The following is a 20526-nucleotide window of genomic DNA, read 5'->3' as shown; positions in this document are numbered from 1 at the left end:
TTTTCTTTCATTGACTGTAGAGGGAGCCCTGGCAATTTGCTTGAGCTAGATATATCCCTAAAAGTTTTCTAGTTTTTCTGTGAGATGAGTATTATTCTTGGTGTTCAGAATAAGCCTATAAAAATTATTACCATAGGGAGATAAGATAACTTTTTAAGAATAGTTATTTAGTAGAAGTGAGTAATGGAGGAAAAATTGACAGTGAAATAGAAAATGACATGGAATAAAGAAAATGGCTTTCCAACTGAACTTGGCCTTGATTATCTACAGACTTTTTAGACAATGCAGGTAATCACTACATATAGAAAGGGTTTGAAATATATAAAGAGTGTATAAAATTTTTAAAAAATAATAATTTCTTCTCTCTTTTCTTCCTCCCTACCCCACAACACACAGAAAGAGCCAGGCGAGCAGGGGCAACAAGATGGGGGAGCGGGCGGCGGCCGGAGCGCTGTCCGTGGTGCTGCTGCTGGGGCTGGGGCTGCCGCTGGGCGCCCTGGGCTGTCCCCAGCCCTGCGCCTGCTACCTCCCCACTGAGGTCCACTGCACCTTCCGCTCCCTGGCAGCCGTGCCGGCACGAATCCCCAAACATGTGGAAAGGATCAACTTCGGGTTCGTATGGCAGCTTGGGGCAGGCAGTTTTGTGCTCTTAGTGCGGACGCCTGGAACGCTTCGCGCAGCTGGGGCAAAGGATCTCTGTGTGTACTTCTCAAGTGGAATCGCAGAGATGGGTTCTTACCCATCAGTGCTGTATTTCAAACACTACAGCTGCTGGCATGAAGGAATTAGCTTTGCCTTTTTGTTTCAAATGAAAGTTACTATTATTTTCTAACAAATCTTTATACCACTGTGCGAGTTCTTTTTTGCCAAATAGAACGTTTAGTTTTTTAGAGTGGATAAAAAAAGATATTTAATTAAATATGTTATGAGATTTCTACAGAATATGGAATTTTATACCTGATGTAAAAAAAAAAAAAAATATACAGTTGGAGTAAAATTCTATGATGTAACCCAAGAGCATTTTGAAGAACAATGAGATATAGCCTGTCTTAAATGAATACAGTGGAAAGAGATTTGATCCGTTGTCTTTGGAGTTGTGGGTTTTTTTAAGCAACTAAGCGCAATATAAGCGTATTTTGGGAAGAGATTGCTCAGACTCCAACTCACTGTCCTCTGCCAGGATATTGCTAGCTCACATCTGTCAGATTTTGAGACAAGAAGGCAGGGACTGTTGGTAGGCTTCATATCACAAAAGTACTGTGTTGGGTCATTGTGTGACACAGAACAGTGCAAGAGTCACAGTCCTCTTCTGCTTGGTGTCAGGGCTGCCCCACTACCCATGATGAACTCACCCTGACAACCTCAAGGCCTGCAGCCTAAGCTGCAACTGATCATGCAATAACTGGCAATAGTGACCTTGGTTAAGGTGGTTTTTTTTTGTTTCTCTATAGTTAAAATTTTTATCCACCAATATTTTATCCACCTAAAGCCTAATTTTATTCTCAAAATGCTCTTGTGCTCAGAAAAGCTATATGAAAGAATTATGTACTCAGATCCCTAAATTGCTTTTTAAAATGGCAAATGGGCTTCTAAGTTACTAAGGCATTTGGGCTGTTTTTTTAGTTAAGTACATATTTTGATATACTGTTAACATAAAAAACATTTCCTCCCTTTGTATTTCATCACTACAAATGACATCTTTTGGGTTGTGTCCTTTCCTAGGAAGAAATAGTCTTAACTGTCTTTTGTTGCACTTTCACTTTGAAAGAGTGCCTTTATCATATTGCTTCTTAAAGTGCTATGTACTTAGAAGGTGAAGATTATTTTTCTAACTGGTAATTATTCTGGAAAAAATTTTATTTAGACAAATTCATATTTTTTTCCCAGGGACTGATTTTGAAATAAATAATTTGAATAAGATGTCTGCTATAGCCTTAGTGGATCAGCAGAAGGACTAAAAATATCAATATGGCGTTATAAATTTTTAAAAAATTAATGATCTTTAGATAGATAACATGGTGAAGATCCAAAAGTATTTTCTCTGTATTTAAAGTATTTTAATTTCATGCAGTGTCTTCCCTTGCTTTCTAGAAAATACTGAGAAATTGGAAAAATGTCTAAAATTCTATGCTTAGTTTTAAGGCTTTTCATGCCTAGATTAGATAATACACTGAATTTTCTGTATACATATGAAAAACACAAATATAGAGCTAGGCCACCAAATGTTACTGTTCCAAACTGGCAAATAAAGCCTGATTTGCTTGTCCAAAGCAAAACTGATTAATTTTCAAAGAGTAGATTTTTCTGTATTTCTTACTGAAGAGGAGTTTCAAGGCTCAAATGATGAAATTGGAAGGTCAATTCCTAGATCTTATGTTTTTAGTTAATGTAGCCAATTACATATTGTAACAGTAAGTGAAGCAGGATGTGAATTATTGCTTCTTGTGCTGTTTGGGAGATAACCCATTTTTAATGTTTACTCTCCAAACCTCTGTGTATTTATTGTTAAATGCTGCTTTGGCAACACTGCAGCTTGTCTAGTTTGCCAGGCTGCATAGCATCATGGTTTGGCCACAGGCCATTAACTTATTTCCATTCTATAAACTGAGCTGCATGGAAAAATATACTGACAACTATTAGAACTTGAACGCCTATTTATTACTTTTACTCCTAATTTATGGCTAAAGTGCCACAAAGTGAGTTGAAAGAAATCATAGTGTAAACATGAGCTAAGTATGCTTGGGCCTTGTAAGAGTCTTTCAGTAACTCCTGGCCTTTTGACAATGCAATAAAGTCCCTCCAGTTTTTCCTGAAAGTTAGATTATACTAATTTTACATTTGCAGTCCTTGACAGTCAGTGTATAAATTGTAACTGCATGTGTGATTTTTTTTCCCCCAGGTTCAACAGTATACAGTCTATATATGAAAACTCCTTTGCAGGACTTACAAAATTGGAATTGCTCATGATACATGGAAATGATATTCAGAATATTCCTAATGGTGCTTTGAAAGATCTTGTGTCTCTGCAGGTAATGCTCATGTTTTCCTAAATTTCAAATCTAACTTAAGTGAATAACAGAAAACAAAACTAATTGTTCTTTATAATGCCTTTTTAGGATTAACATACCACTTTCTCCCAAAATACATTGGATATTTATTAACTATGCCTATGCCTAACTTGAGAATGCCAACTAACACTCAGTTTTATTCTACCTCTGACCAGCATATCATTATTCAATGGTGCAAAAGATTTGAAAAAAATGCTTGATTGCTATTCTATTTGGATGTAGATATTAAAAATAATCTCTGTTGGTTTTTTAATTGATTTTTTTTTTTGTTTTTTGTTTAGGTTTTCAAAATTAGTTACAATAAATTGAAAGCCATAACTGGCCAAACTCTCCAAGGCCTTTCAAGCTTAATGAGACTGCACATGGACCACAACAGAATTGAGTTTATTCATCCAAATGCTTTTAATGGTTTAACTTCTCTAAGACTTGTCCACCTGGAAGGAAATTTGCTTCAGCAGCTTCACCCCAACACCTTTTCAACATTTATGGTCCTTGATTACTTCAAATTGTCAACAGTAAGACATCTCTACCTATCTGAAAATGCTCTTAGGACCTTGCCTGCTGGGATGTTTCAAGGCATGCCGCTGCTGGAAAATCTTTACCTTCATGGAAACCCATGGGACTGCGACTGCAGTTTGAAGTGGCTCCTTGAATGGAATGAAGTTTCTGGAGGTAGGAGCATAGGCTACCAGTGTTTATTGAACTCCTAATGTTGATTTTTTTTTTCCCCTGTTCTGTGTGTTGATAGTTTTGTTGTTTCCTAAGTATTTTTACCTACGTGATGTATAAATTCTGTTGCTGTTCAATAAATATGTGTATTTAAAAAACACTGTAAAAAGCAAGCAGATTTGTTTCATTAGATAAAAATATGTATTTAACAGTGAAGAAATTAGCTGTTACATTTGGGATGACGGAAGTGGTAGTGAAGTTTATAACTGGAAAGGGGTTATAAATTTTTACTGCACTTTCTTGCACAGCAGTGTACCTTTGGTAAGGGCTGCCAATTGTCCTCAGCCAGCAAAGCTGCTGACTGCATCCTCTCATGGAAGGTGGTAACATTGGATTTGAACTTGTTTGTCCAAGGAAGGAAGGAAATCAGTTTACCAAATTCCTGGTCAAGTCCTCTAATTTTGAATCTATTAACATTAAGGCTGTAGTATGCATTCTTTGTGTCCATCTGTGTTTCTTCATTGACCACAACTTCTGTTTACGATGGAGCAAATCTGTATTAAGTATTTTCAAGTGCTTGCAATGTATTTATTTTCAACCATGTATTTTTTTTATAAAATAGCTTGTTTATCTTCATTCAGTCTTGGAGATTAGAAAAGTATTACAATGCCTAGGCTGGAATGCTTCTGATTGTGTTCAAAAGCAAGAAAGAGAGCTTTATAATGCTTCTGTGTCAGGAATCCACTAAATGAGGAGGGGTTTGAGTGTCAGTTTTCAGTTTGGGCATCTCAGTGCAGCAGAAGAGCTGATGTCACACCAGAGCTTCTGCTGAATTATTAAAAGGGAATTGGTATTTAATTGTAACTGAAGATGTCTCAAATAAGTGATGGAGTCCCAAGGTTTATATAATGATTTTGGAGCACATATGGTGAATGATGGTAGGTCTTGTCATCTTAAAATATGTAATTCATTGCAATTTTGCACTTGACTGTAGGACAGTGCTTTTTAGGAATGTGTGATGCTTGAATGAGTACTATAAGTCTTCTTGACTAAACAGATTTTTGAGTCCTGAAATAGTGTATTTCCTAACTGAAATACTGTATTTCACTAGCTTACATTTTAATATTCTTACATTCTGTTCTTGATTCAAATTGTATGTGTATGTCTAATGGGTGTACTTAAGTTTTACTGTAAGTTATAATAATGATATATTAGCTGAACATTCCTTCCTTAGTGCAGTGTTGCCTTGCTAGCATTTTTATTCAGTTAGGTTACCTCTTTATGCTAAAACAGTAGTGATTTTTGAAGGGACGAATAATTTATCCATGCCATTTTCATGTATGACAGATTTTTTCATATGATTATAACATTAACTTCTTTGGGAATTATGTCTGGAAAGAGTTATTAAATTTATTCAGACTAGTGTAGCCACTGCCAAGCTGATTGTGGGCCAGTTTCTCCTTATCTTTGAAACATCCGGTTTGAATCTGCAAATGACAGACTGCATATATACATATATATAAAAGATGTATTTAATTTTTAACACCTTTTCAAGAAAATTGATTTTTCAGACTAGCAAAGTACATATTTTCAATTAAAATAATGTCATGAAAATTTGTTGTGTATTTCCCTTTCTCCTAACATTTTGCCTTATAACCCATTGGTATATTGTTCATTCTTTCAAAGATCCCTTAGTCTTCAGGGTGATACTTATTCTTAGAATAAGTGTGATAAATTTTATTTACTATATGGTTCCAAACTGAATACCTAAGGTATATTTGACAGTTGAGTGAGCAGAATTATGTAATAAATATATCATTGTTACTTTGCAGAAAACAGTCTTCATTGACAGAAGAGAGGAGTCAAGACTAATTTCCTAGTCTAGCTCTCCTTCTCTGTTTTACCTTTTTTTGTATTATTATAAAGCTTGCAGTTGTTTCAGAGGTCAGGGAAGAAGTGGCAATTGATTTTTTCCTGCTGATAAATAGCTTGTAAGTGCAAGAACTAGTCAGCCCATTTTGGTAGCTACAGTAAAAAGTTTTGTGTACTGCTAGTGCTGTTCTTAATCAATAGAGAAAAAATAAAAATCTTCCTGGATTATTTAATGAGGAAGTCCAGCATTTCTCTGGTAAATGCTATATTTTTGAAAGCTGAAAGGTCCCACTCCTCTTTGTATTAGATCCACAAGTTAGGCTGTCACTACAAATGTAGACTTTTTGACACAGAGTAGTTTGTTACTGATTTAAATGTTGCCCTGCACACTTCGGTTTCTACACACTTAATTCAGAGGCAGTGAATCTAAATTTCAGAAGGATGGAGAATTCAATCCTCTCACTAAAGTCAGAAGAAATCATGGCCAGATTGAGAATTGGGTGCCCATTCAGCTGTAAAACAAAGAGGTGCCATTCTGTAAGTCTTGCCTTAGGTGTCATGTGACATAATGCAATCCTCATGAAGTTTATTTCATATTTCTGAGAATTGTCTAACTCTAGAACAGTTTTTCAGCTTATTTATCTCTTGCTTTCCCTTTTATTTTCTTTCTCCCCCCTTTTTTTTTTTCAGGTGTTTTAAAATGCAAAAAGGACAAAGCCTATGAAGGGGGACAGCTGTGTGCTAAGTGCAGCAGCCCAAAACAATTGCAGAAAGAAGACATTCAAAACTTGAGAGATATTTCCTGTAGGAAGCCTGTAATTCAGTCCTTACTGAGGCAAAATAGCAGTACTCAAAATGAGGAAGATGATGACGGTTACGAACTCCCTCTGAAAGAACTTCAGTCCTCGCCATGGAACATTACTCTAAATATGACTGATGAGCATGGCAATATAGTCCACCTGAACTGTGAAATCGAAAAACCAACAGGCTCTACCAAAATTCAGTGGAATCAAATCCAGGCTCAGGAGATAGATATAAATGCCACAATTGCACTGGATTTTGAATGTCCAATGAATCGAGAAAACTATGAAAAACTATGGAAGCTTATAGCTTACTACAGTGAAGTACCTGTTAAACTAGAGAGGGAACTTATGCTCAGAAAAGAGCCTAAAATAATCTATCAGTACAGGCAAGGCTCAGAATATGATGCTCTTTACTACACAGGTGTAAAAGCTCAAATACTGGCTGAGCCTTCCTGGGTGATGCAGCCTCTTATAAATATCCAATTAAACAGGCGTCAGAGTACAGGGAAAAAAGTGGTGCTATCTTTTTTCACCGTGTTTTCTCAAACAATTCATACCAAAACCAACAGGCAGCAGAGAAACTGGGTAATGATAGAGCAAAATCAGAGCACAAGGACAGCACAGAGTGTGGTGGAAGGGTCAGAGTGTCAGCTGAGCTGCAGTGTGAAAGCCTCTGAGAGCCCCTCCATTCAGTGGCTTTTTCCAGATGGAACTAAACTGCAGGCACCTTTTAATGAGAAAGACAGCAGGTTTTCCATTCTCAGTAGTGGCCAACTAATCATCAAAGCAGTGAGTTACACTGATGGAGGTGTGTACCATTGCATTGCCCAAGTGAGAGATGATGTGGACGTAATGGCTTACAGACTTGTTGTGCAGCCTGCAGCTATTCAGATAGCTGATTCAGATGTAGTGAGAGTTGAAAAAAATGTTGGAGATCCAATAGCTTTGCCATGCAATGCAATTGCCATCCCAGACCCTCAGTTGAGCTGGATTCTTCCAAACAGTCAGGTACTCAATGATTTATCAAACTCTTCCAAAGGCTATATGCTGCCCAATGGTACTTTGCTTATTCCAAGGAGCCATGTCACTGATAGTGGCCATTACAGATGTGTGGCTGTCAATCAGCAGGGATCAGATCAGATTGTTGTAAGGGTCACAGTAAATAAAATGGTGTCCGACAGGTCATTTAAACGGATCAAACTAAAGAAGCGCCCAGGCTCAAAAGGTTTGTCAAAAACAAGAGGGCGGGTCATAGATGATGGAGAGGGATCAGGGGCAGGAGGGGTGGAGGAGTTCCCAAGAAGAAAGAACCGCCTAAAAGACTGGGAAATACCTTTTAAACAAAAAAGTGACCAAGTGCCAGAGGCTCAGATTAAAAAGGGGAAGAAGGGCAGAAGGAAAATGAAAATCTGGAAAAGTCCTGATGGAACCCAGGATAGCAATGTTGCAGAAGGCCGGAGAGTATTTGAATCTCGAAGGAGAATTAATGTGGCAAGCAAACAGATTAATCCACAGCATTGGGCTGACATTTTGGCAAAGGTCCGTGGGAAGAATCTTCCTAGAACAACAGCCACAACTGTTTCTGTAACAACTTCACTGCCATCAGTCATCCAGGAAACTACTCCTGCCCCTTATCCCTTATCCAGCCCTCCATCTTCAGAGATTGGAGCTGAGGTGGTGGATTCCTCTGCTGATGCATCACCTGTTGGTGAAGATGAGCAATTCTCGGTCACTGCTTCACAGAACACGGAAGTGTTTTCAGTCCAGCCTGTATTAATAAGGTCAGAAACGGAACCATTCTCCAACCACAGGGCTTTAGAAACACCTGCAAGTATGGACACTGTAGAAATTGTATTGTCAGGTCCATATTTGACTCCTGTCTCTCCAACTCCACAACTGCAAGGGGAGCAGCATCTTGATGTCAGGACAGATGATTCAGTTGCCCTTACTGAAGAACCTCTAGCTAAAAAAATTGTGACAAACTTTCCTGATGTTCAGAGCAGTTTATTCACAGTGGAAAATGTAGATAAAACTGTATCTTCTATATCTGAAGAAAATTCTGCTTTTGTTGAGCTACCACTTGATGCTACTCTCCTTGCTGAGTCTCAGACTGTGGATCTTCATAGCACCTTGGAGAAAAGCTTGAAGTTAAATGAAGTGGGCCCAGTTAGTGTTGAAACCATAACTTCGGCACCTTCTCAGTTTGATGAGATCATCCCAACAGATTCTGTAGGCACTACTACGGTTCCTTCATCTACTTTTCCATTTGTTAGAGAAAAGAGCAATGATGCAAGATACCATCACAAAAAAACATCCACAAGTCATACTAAAGTGGCAGACTTAAGTAACAGTTTTCTAGCTGTCACCCCCATCAGGGTTCAGAGTGAAGAAGAACCTGAAACCCAGAGCAATACAGTGACTCAGGAAAGCATATCCAGCAGTTATGCAGACAATTCTCAGAAAGAGGAACGTGGAAACTTGGCTATTCCAAAACAAAGTCCCATATTCATTTTGCAGAGTGCTAATGCTCCTCATAAAACAGCAGAGGTGTTAGAAACAGCTTCTTCCATGAGTGGATTGACCACTGTGGCCACCACAACAACTCCATATAGAAAGACCATGCCTTCACTTGTTACTCAGCATGGTAGGAAAAGGCCTTATGGGAGAAGGAGAAGGCCAAACAGAATCCGACAAAGACCAAAGCCTTTGCCCCGTGTTGTTTTAACCACAGAGGCAATGCCTATAATTCCAAGGACACCTGAAATTGAAGCTGTTACCAAAACTTCTTCTGCAACTCTTAAAAGTCCTGATCTTAAAAACACCAAAATACAGGCTAGGAGAGAGGAGCGTATGGAATCCACTCCTTCCTTAATTCCAGATTTAGGTGCCACAGAAAAAATTACAAAAATCAGAGATGTGATCACAACTTTTTCTTTACAGCCTACTGCTTCTCTACCTGGAGACAAACATGTAACACACACTACTAGCCCTGAAACCTTGGAACTTCCAGTGACTGAGCCCATCACAATTTTATCATCATATGCTGTACATGATGCGCTTCCCACAAAAGAGTCAAGTGCACCTCTGAAACCAGAGCAAAGTGAAGTGCCAGCATACCACTCGTTAGACAATGTCCCTGCGGAGAAGGACGTGAAAGCAGGTTCTGAAACTGTGGATCCTAAGGCAGAACAATCAAGGACCACAACTTCTTCATGTAGAAACAGCTCAATACTATCAACAAAACCAAAATCTCAAGAAGAGCCTAACCTATTTGACTTAGAAGTTGTGGTTAATGAAACAACTGCTGGAACATTCCAGTTGGCATATCCCACTATGAGTGACTTAAGTATTCCTGTTGGCACAGTCGAAGTTTTTAAGGACCTTTCAGTTTCAAAGGAGCCATGGAAGCCCACAGTATCTGTAGAAACACCAGCAAAAGCTGAGCCACCTCAGCAGTATGAGATAATTACTTTATCCTCCTCTTTCAGCACTGCAGAAACTCAGACTTTTCCAGTAAGAGAAACAAAGAAATCTGTTACTTCCCAAGCTGGGACAGAGCCATCTTCCTTGGACAGAAAGGAATCTATGTTACATGTGTTTTATCATTCACAGACGACTGAAAAGCCTCCTACTACATCCACTGCTTTTATTCCATTTACAAAACTTGTCACTCCTCCCCCTTCCATTTCAAGCACTTCGCATCCTTCTCTTCATTATACTGCCAAGGAGAGTAATGCCTTTAATCAAGAAAGGTTCCCAGAAGCAAAACAAGTTGGAGCAGGTGGTGACAAAATAGTGATGACCTCAAAACAGAATGTTCACCCTACTCCTTCCTCTAACCAGAACAGGATTAGCATACAGTCCAAAGAGCAGCAATTCAATGAGTTGTATAGTAGCAAGTCAAACAACAGTTTACTGCTAAATCCAAGTCTTCCCCATCCACCTGCTGGAATGATACCAAGTATAAACCAAAGACTACCTCCAAAGCACGTTCCAGTAAGAGGCACAATGAAGCTTCCCGTAACACAGGGCCCTCTTTACTATTTTATAACACATCAGCCTCTTCACTACACAAACAAACCAGAGATAACAGCCTATGCAGCACATACCATCCAGGACAGGAAAACTTCTACTTCCCAGAGAGAAACAACTGCCCCAACGCAAGCCTCTCCATTTCACAAAACAAATCCATTAACCGAAAGCAAGTTCAGTATTCAGGGTCAGAGCAGATACAATCTTAATTCAAGATTTTTTGGGAATAACCATGTTCCAGATAACAGAGGCACAGCTGGGAGACTACCAAGTCAAGGGATCCCCTATTACCCCAGTTCCAGAATACCATTCCTTTTCAACAGATCAAGGATATTCCCTAACTTAAATATGCATCCTAAACCAGATGTTCCTAGTCAACCAGTGCCAAAAGACACAAATGAGAAGAAGGTTGCTCATGTTTTACCTACTGGGATTACAGTGCAGAAAGCTACAGCTATTCCAGTGCCTCCAATGCCACATGCTACAACAACCACATCACCACGGGTGGTTTTAAAGATCACCCCTCCAACCTTTCTCTCTCAGCGCACAAAACCACAAATAAGCACTACAGTTCACCCTTTTAAAAATGTCCATTATCGTCATCAAAAATTTCCATCTGTTCCTTACATGGGAGGCATTATGCCACACAACTCAACTGTAATTCAGTCTTCCACTAATTTTAGAGTACACGGGGAAAGACCTAAAATTATCACAAAAGCGTCTCAGACCATATCCATCCTTGCTGAAATGGATGCTTTTATCCCATGTGAGGCAGTTGGGGAACCCAAGCCTTTTATTACTTGGACAAAAGTCTCTACAGGTAAGACAAATAAAAAATTTCTTCCGTGTGGTTTGTAGGGGTTTTGCACAGAAGTGCAACATGATCACAGGAGTAGTTCAAAATACTGAAAAATGCTTCCTGTGACTTATAATCATTGCAGAGAAAATGCTTAATTGCAACTAGTCGTTACAAGTAATGATAGATTTGCAGTGTTTCTTCTAGTAAAAGAAAACCTCTATCATTTAATGAGTTCGTTTTTGAAGAGTAATTTTTGTCTGTGAAAAGCAGCCAACTCTGCTTATTCATAGCAGTTAAAATTTATTACAGCAATACTTTTGAATATGGGTTTGTTAACATTGCTACCTTAAATATTGGTGTGTGTATCATCTCCATATGCAAAAGGAACAGAAAAGTTACATAAAGATTTAAGAGGGATCCTAAAACAAGCCCTTCAAAAATTTCCTCACTGTTCATGTTTGCAAGATAGTGGTTAGTTCTGCAATAGAAACAAAGACTAATTTGTGCTATGGAGAGAGTCTGAAGATGTCATGTGGGCCCTTTGAAGTTGTAATTGGTGTTGGGTAAACCTAGAATCTCACTTAAGACTTTTTTATTGCAATAATGTACATTTTTAAACCCTTTGACTTTGTCTTGCTTTTTTTCCTCTCACTTTCACAGGAGCTCTAATGACAGCCAACAGCAAGTTACAAAGGTTTGAAGTCTGGAAGAATGGTACTCTCCTTATCAGAAATGCTCAGCTTCAGGATCGTGGACAGTATTTATGCACAGCTCAGAACCTGCATGGCGAAGATAAAATGATGGTTGTGCTCACAGTTGTAGCCCACCAGCCCAAAATTTTACTTTCCCGCTATCGAGATGTCACTGTCTACTTTGGAGATACCATAGCAATGGAGTGTCAGGCTAGCGGGACTCCAAGCCCATTAATTTCATGGATTTTCCCCGATAGGAAGATTTTGCAGGCAGTCACAGCCACAGAAAGCAGGATAATGCTTCATGAAAATCGAACCTTGTCTATCAAGCAAGCAACTTTTTCAGACCGAGGAGTTTACAAATGTGTAGCAAGCAATGCTGCAGGAGCTGACAGCATTGCAGTGAGGTTGCACATTGCAGCCTTGCCCCCCATCATCCAGCAGGAAAAGCAAGAGAACATTTCCCTGCCCCTTGGTAGCAGTATTAACATCCACTGCACTGCCAAAGCAGCACCTGCTCCCAACATCCGCTGGGTGGTCTTTGATGGCACTCAAATCCGACCTTCTCAGTTTGTCAATGGGAATTTATTTGTTTTTCCTAATGGGACTCTCTACATTCGCAACGTCTCCCCCAAGGACAGTGGGTCCTACGAGTGCATTGCTGCTAACATGGTGGGAGCTGCCAGGAGAACAGTGCAACTCCATGTGAAGAAGCACGCATCCAATGCTAAGATCACCGGGAGCTCTCCTCAGAGAACAGATGTAACATACGGTGGCATCCTGCATTTGGACTGTAGTGCTTCTGGTGACCCTTGGCCTCGGATATTGTGGAGGTTGCCTTCCAAAAGGATGATTGATTCCCTTCACAGGTAAATTACTATTTGGGGTGTTGCAGGTAAATTGCAGTTTGGATTAACCTAAAGAGCACACCCATATACATACAAGTTTCATTCCTGGTTTCTGTGGGTTTTGAATGATTCTCACAATCCTTAAGAAGAAATTTCAAATTGTATAAAAAAATATAAGTCATATCTTAGCATAATTTTCTTGAAAGCAGTATTACTCTTAAAAAGTTAGCTTCAAGTTTTCAGAATAAGCTGCCACTGTTTGTTTTTTACAGCCACATGTAAACGTAGCAAAAAGTCCAGATATACAGCTTGTGTGCTGCTTGTTCCAATGTGCTTACACTGAATAATATTGCACAAGTGCCTGCTTTTCTTCTGGAGAAAAAGGATCGTTGAATTTTATCTCTTAGGCAAATCATTACACACAGTAAATACAGGGCAAATAAATCAACTTATAATTACTTAAACAAATACAGTAATTTAAACGTCATATATAAGCAAATGTTACTGCACAATAAGGTCTGTGCAAACCTGGTGGTGTATAAATGCCTGAAACAATGTGTTCTCCAATGTTTGCAATATCAAGTAAAATATCACTTCTACAGTAACTGTCCTAACACTTGGCTGAAAATAAATTTCTGTGCTATAAATTATTCATAGCTCACCTTAGACCACTGTAAAGAGATAAGAAATGCACTGTAATTAAAATGCATAATTTGGAACAACTTTCTTCACAGCTGAACATAGTCATAATTTTTTTATATTGACAAAAAAATATATTTAGGTTACCTGTATATCACAAAATATATAGCACAAAATCCAGATTGCCTTTTATGCCTCATAGTGGTAACAAAAAATACTGTGTTTCTTTTTCATTTTCCCTCATGATCTTCATGTGGGCTGCTTTTCAAACACTGGAGATCTTTGGGAAGAAAACCATGGTTACTGAGGAAGTTGGTTTTTACCACAATACACTAATTCCATAGTGAAGTAGAAAGGAATAATAGCTTTTTTGGCATACTGGAATTTTTTTTCCTTAAAAAAAGGAAAGCTTAGCAACATTTTGCTTCTTTGTGACTTTTCTAAATGTTTAATATTTATACCCAATGCCGGAGGAAGTTCCTCATCTTTATTTGTTTTCAGCTGAAGACTGAGGTACCAGACTCCATTATGGTCCATATAGCCTCATGTGTGGATTATATAATTCAGAGGTCTCATATTTCAATGTTATAGAATAATGTACAAGTAGTCAGAAGAGTCAAAACCACCATAATTTGTTATTTAGTGGTCAAGAACAGCAAGAAAATTACTTGGTTACAAGTAAGTATAATTATTTTTTTCCCATTTGCTTTTTGGTGGTGAATATCCTGGAAATTCCTGACCATCTATATATTTAAAAATAGTAATTTTCCCCTCCTACTCTTTTTTCTTTCTTTTGATACTGTTGAGTTGTTATTCTCCCACAGATTTCTCTCAGTAGTTAATACCCAAAATGTGATTTTGTAGCTCATGTTAGGTTCTTTTTTCTTTCCTTACAGCACTTTGGAGACTAGAATCAAAGTATTCAGCAATGGGACTCTGGTTGTTCATTCAGTTACAGACAAAGATGCAGGAGACTACTTGTGTGTGGCCCGCAATAAGATAGGGGATGACTACGTGGTCCTCAAAGTGAATGTGATGATGAAACCAGCAAAGATAGAACATAAGAATGAGAATAACCACAAGGTCAAGTATGGAGGGGACCTGAAAGTTGATTGTGTAGCCACAGGTCTGCCAAACCCAGAGATCTCCTGGGGTCTTCCAGATGGCAGCATGATCAATACTTTCATGCAGTCGGACGACAGCGGCAGCCGGACGAAGCGATACGTGGTCTTTGATAATGGAACCCTGTATTTCAATGATGTTGGACTGAGAGAGGAGGGGGACTACACCTGCTATGCTGAAAACCAGATTGGGAAGGATGAAATGAAAGTGCGGGTCAAAGTGGTGGCAGAGCCTGCAACCATCAGGAACAAAACATACATCGCTATTAACGTACCTTATGGCGATGTTGTCACAGTAGCATGCGAAGCCAAAGGAGAGCCCACTCCCAAAGTGACCTGGCTTTCCCCCACCAACAGGCCTATTCCTGCCCTGTCTGACAAATACCAGATATACAGAGATGGCACCCTCCTCATCCAAAAGGCCCAAAGGTCTGACAGTGGTAACTATACTTGTGTAGCACGGAACAGTGCTGGAGAAGATCGGAAGATAGTTTGGATCCACGTTGATGTTCAGCCTCCCAGAATCAATGGTCATCTCAGTGCAATAACATCTGTGAGGGAGACAGCCACCAGAGACAGCCGGAAACTTATTGACTGCAAAGCTGAGGGCATCCCCGCTCCTCGTGTCCTGTGGGCTTTTCCAGAAGGAGTAATCTTACCAGCTCCCTACTACGGGAACAGGATCACCGTGCATCGCAATGGAACGCTGGACATCAGAGGGGTGAGACAGACAGACGCCGTGCAGCTCGTGTGCATTGGGCGCAACGAAGGTGGGGAAGCGAGACTGCTTGTGCAGCTCCTCATCACAGACCATTTGGAGAAACCCTCCTTCAGAGACCCTGTCAGCGAAAGGATCACTGCCATTGCTGGGCACAGCATCAATCTGAACTGCTCAGTCCAGGGAAACCCCAAACCCAGCACAAGCTGGATCCTTCCCAACGGCTCTGAAGTGCTGAGTGGCAGTCGCCTGCACAGATTTTACCATAAGAGGGATGGGATCTTACACATCAGCAGCTTATCTGCTGGGGATGCTGGGACCTACCGCTGTACAGCCAGAAACCCGGGAGGTTATGTGGAACGAGTAGTCTTCCTCAAGGTGGGACTCAGGCCAGAAATTAGCAACCAGTACAACAACCTGGTGAGCATCATCAATGGAGAAACTCTGCAGCTTCACTGCATCACCCAGGCAAACCACCGGGCGCAGATCTCTTGGACGCTGCCCAATGGTATGGTTATGGATGCCCCCCAGGCCGTGGGTCGCTTTTCCCTGATGGAGAATGGCTCATTGACAGTGCGTGAGGCTTCTGTATTTGACAGGGGCACTTACCAGTGCAAAGTGTCAACAGAGTATGGCACTTCTGTTATGACTGTGCCTGTCATTGTCATCGCCTATCCTCCTCGGATCACCAGTGAGCCAGCGCCTGTCATTTATGCCAGACCTGGAAATTCAGTTAAACTGAACTGCATGGCCATTGGGATCCCTAAAGCAGAAATAACATGGGAGCTTCCAGATAAATCACATCTGACAACAGGAGCTCAATCCCGTCTGTATGGAAACAAATTCCTCCATCCTCAGGGGTCATTAGTCATCCAGCAGTCCACTCAGAGGGATGCAGGCTTCTATAAATGCACTGCTAAAAATATACTAGGCAGTGATTCTAAAACAACCTACATACACATATTCTAACATTAAAACAAGTGCCTTTGACTGGATACTGGTGTTCAAGTCACTGCCAAATGAGTGCAATGAGGAAAGTACTGCTTGCAACAATGGCTAACAAGAGAAGAAAAAGGAATTAATCTGCATTTCTTTTGTACTCAGTATGGTAGTAAGTCTGGAACTGAGAAGACTAACATGTTGAAAAAGGTCTTAAAATTGTTAAGACAGTATAATGTGGTTTTTCATGCTATCCAATAGCATGAGACCTAAAGTACTCTATTGTCAATAGTCCAAAGCTATTTCTTGTTCTAACAAGCACCTTAAAAGTACCAAAGAAGTATTAACTGTCCATAAGTGAGCTGCAGTGATAGAAGTACTTTAGTAAAACATAATTTTCTTTATACCCTGCAGTGCCTTTTCATAATCTAGGCTTATAGAATATGATTATTAACCTTTTTGTTCATGCTTCTGTCAGCTCTTCAAAATCAAAGACTAAATTAGCAAATAAGAGTGATCTATTTTAAGAAAAATACATGCAGAGATTAGCTACCTTAACATATGAACATACATTTGCCAGCTACTAAGGATGCTATGGTCAATTAATTCATTATCTATTTTATATATATTTTTTAATCTGACTATGAGACTAGAAAGAGTGACAATGAAATTGGTCTCATTTTATAAATTATTGGTCTTTACAAGACTCTGATACATTACAGTGTTTTATAATATTAAGGTCAATATACTGTACATTTTTAATAAAAAATAAAATATTTTCCAAAGAATATATTCACTGGTTTTCTTTTTTTTTTTTCTTTTTTCTTTTTTTTTTCTTTTTTTTTTTCTTTTTTTTTCTTTTTTTTTCTTTTTTTTCCAAACAATAAGGAACTCCAAGCAGTTGGGAGTATGGAGTTAGGTCAGAAAACCTGAAGTAATGTAGTGTTATATGTCCTTGTATTTGACCCAATTTCTTTTTGATTCATTTATAGATGTTTTAGGGAAGACAAATTAGTATAATTGTTTATCTTTTTAAAAGTGATTTATAATAGAAAATTATGAATATTTCAGTATATATTTGCAATGGTAATACTTTTTCTGCAGTCAAGGATTGTTTACTGGATAATGTCCATAATTTTAAGAAGATTTATCTCTTGTGCTTTAGAAATATTTACTACAAGGTGCTGAATATGCCCATGTTTCAACAAAGTATAGCAATCAGAATTTTGGAAATGTTAACTTATCTTTAAACATGTGGATTCTCTCAGATATTCCTGAATTCTTAAAGTTCTGCTTGTTCATAAAACTTATGCTCATATTTTAGAATATGGTTAGAATAAAAGCTTTATTTTTTTTTTCTCTGTTGATCAAAACATGTCAGTAATGTGAAGTGTTTTGTTAATATTTACATTTTGCAAAAGCTGAAAACAAAGATTTCCTGCCCCACAAGTTTATCCAGTTTAGAAAATAGTAAGCTGTTGCAAAATGTGTACTTATCATAATGGCAAACAGAACTGAGCTACTTAAAGTAAAAGGTATTTTAATAGAACAAAAATGTAGAATTAAAGGAGTAGGGCATTGCTGAAGATACAAGGGGTACAATTTATATTATAGAATATTTTATAAAACTTATTTTTTAAAAATTCAGTGCAGGCTAAAAATCAGTGGTTGTACACAGCTTTATTAAAGTTGTGGATATGTTGCCTAATTAAATAGCAGTTAATTATGTCTTTGTTTCTTTTTTATCGTTTAAACCCTTGGGCCTTAAATCACCAAGCAGTGCTCAAGGGGAAGCATGTCCCTAAATACCTGGCAGGGATGTAGCTGATGGTGAGAGCAGTTAATGAAGAAAGAAAGGAAGCATTTAAGATTTTCAACTAGGTTACCCAAGTGGTACTTTCTAATCTGGCTATTTTCCTTGAACATATCAGATACATCTTTAGATCCTTTATTTTTAACTTTATAGTATTTTCCAATTTGGAAAACGGTCATACAGTATTTAATAATAATAGTACGTCTTGTAAAAGAGTCTGAAGTCAGCATTTGGCATTGTAGTAGGAGTCAAGCACTTTTAATCATTTGTCCAGCCTTCACTTAACAGTTATGGGAATTTAGAGATATTCTTGGGTGCTGAATTACTTCTGCATATTTCTATTAAGTAGATTTCTTTTTATGTTAAGAGAAGTAAACAGAATCCAAACCCAAATTCAAACATTTGATCTTTTAGGATCAAACAAAGCATCAGACCATGTTTTATTCCTCAGTCCAAAATTTTCACAGCTGCCAATGGAGGTTTTGGAGGCTGAGATATGAAAGATTTGGCTCTAGACATTTTCTTAAGTCAAAACTTGCATGCTTGCAAAATTTCTTCAAAAGGGGACTTAACTTTTTTTTTTTAATGTGTTATAATTTCCATTATGTTTGCCTTTACCTGTTTTATGAAAATATATTCCCAATGAGAGACCTATAAAATATAATTTTCTTCCAAAATAAATGTAACCACGACTTAAAAACATCAAATGAATGCTTTTTACACTCAAGCAGTGTTGGGCCATATGTTGTGCCTGTCATACTCTTTATATGCTGATATGCCTGTTGTCCAGGATATCTATCTTGGGTCCCTTTTGTAGAAATAAAGACATTCACAGGGAAACTAAGTCTGTTCTAGGACTTACATTCTTGGGCCTGAATCTATGTGTCACTCTGTGCTGAACCATCCATCAAATGAGGGCAGTTGGAGGACATTGAATTTAAATCAAAATTTATTCCTTTATTTCCAGGTAATTATCTTCAAGTTGTGTTAAATAAATCAATGACAGATTCACATTACTTCAAGGATGCAACACTTAATTAATTTTTTTTTCTTCCAAAGTCTTCATTCAAGCAGGACCTGTGCATTCAAAGGCAACATAGTTTGTTCTTTCCTGATTTGGGGAATGCTGAGAAGTTAGGCGCTTGCTCATGGTTTGAGAAGGTTTCTAAGTTTTTACTTAATCAATCAAAGCAGATTCTGGATAGTTTCCATGGAAAGGAAAAACATTCCTTGATTTTGCTTTGTAAATGGAGAAGAAAGATTTATTTGTCTTCTATTTGGAGAAGCAGAATAACAAGGTGACTTATTACAACTGTGCAGATTGAAAATTACTGCAGTTGTAGATACATTTTTTGGAATGGCCTTCACAAAAAGAGATTCACTGTGACCATATCCAGAACACCACTAGCAACTAGTAACAGAAATGGATGTAGGAATATAGACCAGAAAAGCAATAAACAGGGAATTTAACAGGGTATTCATGTCTACATCTGATAAAATTCCTAAAACACTATTGAGTTCACTTGCATGTTTTAGTGATTATCTTCAAAAGCTCCTGAAGTTCAATTGTGGTACAAGAAGACTGGAAAAAAATACTAAAGCTGTAGTTGAGAAAACATGAATCAGTAAAACTCAGGTATTAAGAGAGGTACTTTGTTTAGCTCATTATTAAACAATAAATCAAAGAGCATCTGTAGAATAACAGAGTGATAGGAAGCAGCTGCTCTGCCTGTTTCTGTAGCAAATCAAATAACAACCATCTAGTTACCTTCTTGCACAAGTTGTCAGTCCAGAGTATGGGAAGAGGGGATTGATACAGTATATCTTACTTCAGCAGTTTGGTGGGGTTTTTTAGGCAGCCATACAGGATGTCCTCATGTCCAAACTAAAGAAATGTGATTTATCTTTTGTAAAGTAGGCAGCTGGATGTTACAGAGAAGTCATGAGTAACTGCTTCTCAGTTAGGAGAACAGGTCAGCTAAATCCAGCTTGGGTCTGGTGACTTCCCACATTCATTAATGGCTATCAGGTATAGAGAAGACATTTAAAAAATATGTAAATATTGTTAAATTGAAAAATATTAAAGTACATAGGACCAAGTTGCAATTTTGAGGGATCTTTCTAGATGGGTGAAATGATCGGAAATAAAAAATAATCACTCTTCCCCCCTCCAATAAATATAGGTGTGAGAATTATATTCAAAAGAAAGACAATGAATACACATACAGTAAACAGAATACACATACAGTAAACAGTGAAGAAGGTGTAGGAGTTGCACAAGTTAAGAACATGACATTCCAAACAAAACCTTATCACTTTGAAATCTGTTCAAGAGGGCTATGTGAATGAACAGAATGGACATACTCTTCTTGCATTCAGGCACAAATACAAAGAAACTGGGAAGAATCCAAGGAAGTGATTTAGAAAGGATAACTTATAATGCTAATTGAAATTAGATTAACTTGTTCCTCATTCTGCCTAAGAAAAAAAGGCCAAATATGAAATACAACAGT

The 20526-nt window shown here is 38.3% G+C and overlaps 1 protein-coding gene across 1 annotated transcript; it reads left to right on the top strand.

Moving 5' to 3' along the window:
• Window positions 1–255: 255 nt before the first annotated feature.
• Window positions 256–16990, top strand: MXRA5 (matrix remodeling associated 5). The gene is made up of 6 exons (XM_009085477.4): window positions 256–612; window positions 2900–3029; window positions 3350–3740; window positions 6300–11264; window positions 11904–12804; window positions 14319–16990. Exons 1-6 carry the CDS (start codon window positions 425–427, stop codon window positions 16228–16230), a joined length of 8487 nt encoding a protein of 2828 aa, XP_009083725.3. The 5' UTR covers window positions 256–424; the 3' UTR covers window positions 16231–16990.
• Window positions 16991–20526: the final 3536 nt, after the last annotated feature.

Source organism: Serinus canaria, chromosome 1 (assembly GCF_022539315.1).
Source record: "Serinus canaria isolate serCan28SL12 chromosome 1, serCan2020, whole genome shotgun sequence".
NCBI lineage: Eukaryota > Metazoa > Chordata > Aves > Passeriformes > Fringillidae > Serinus > Serinus canaria.
This window is presented reverse-complemented; position numbering and strand designations above follow the sequence as displayed.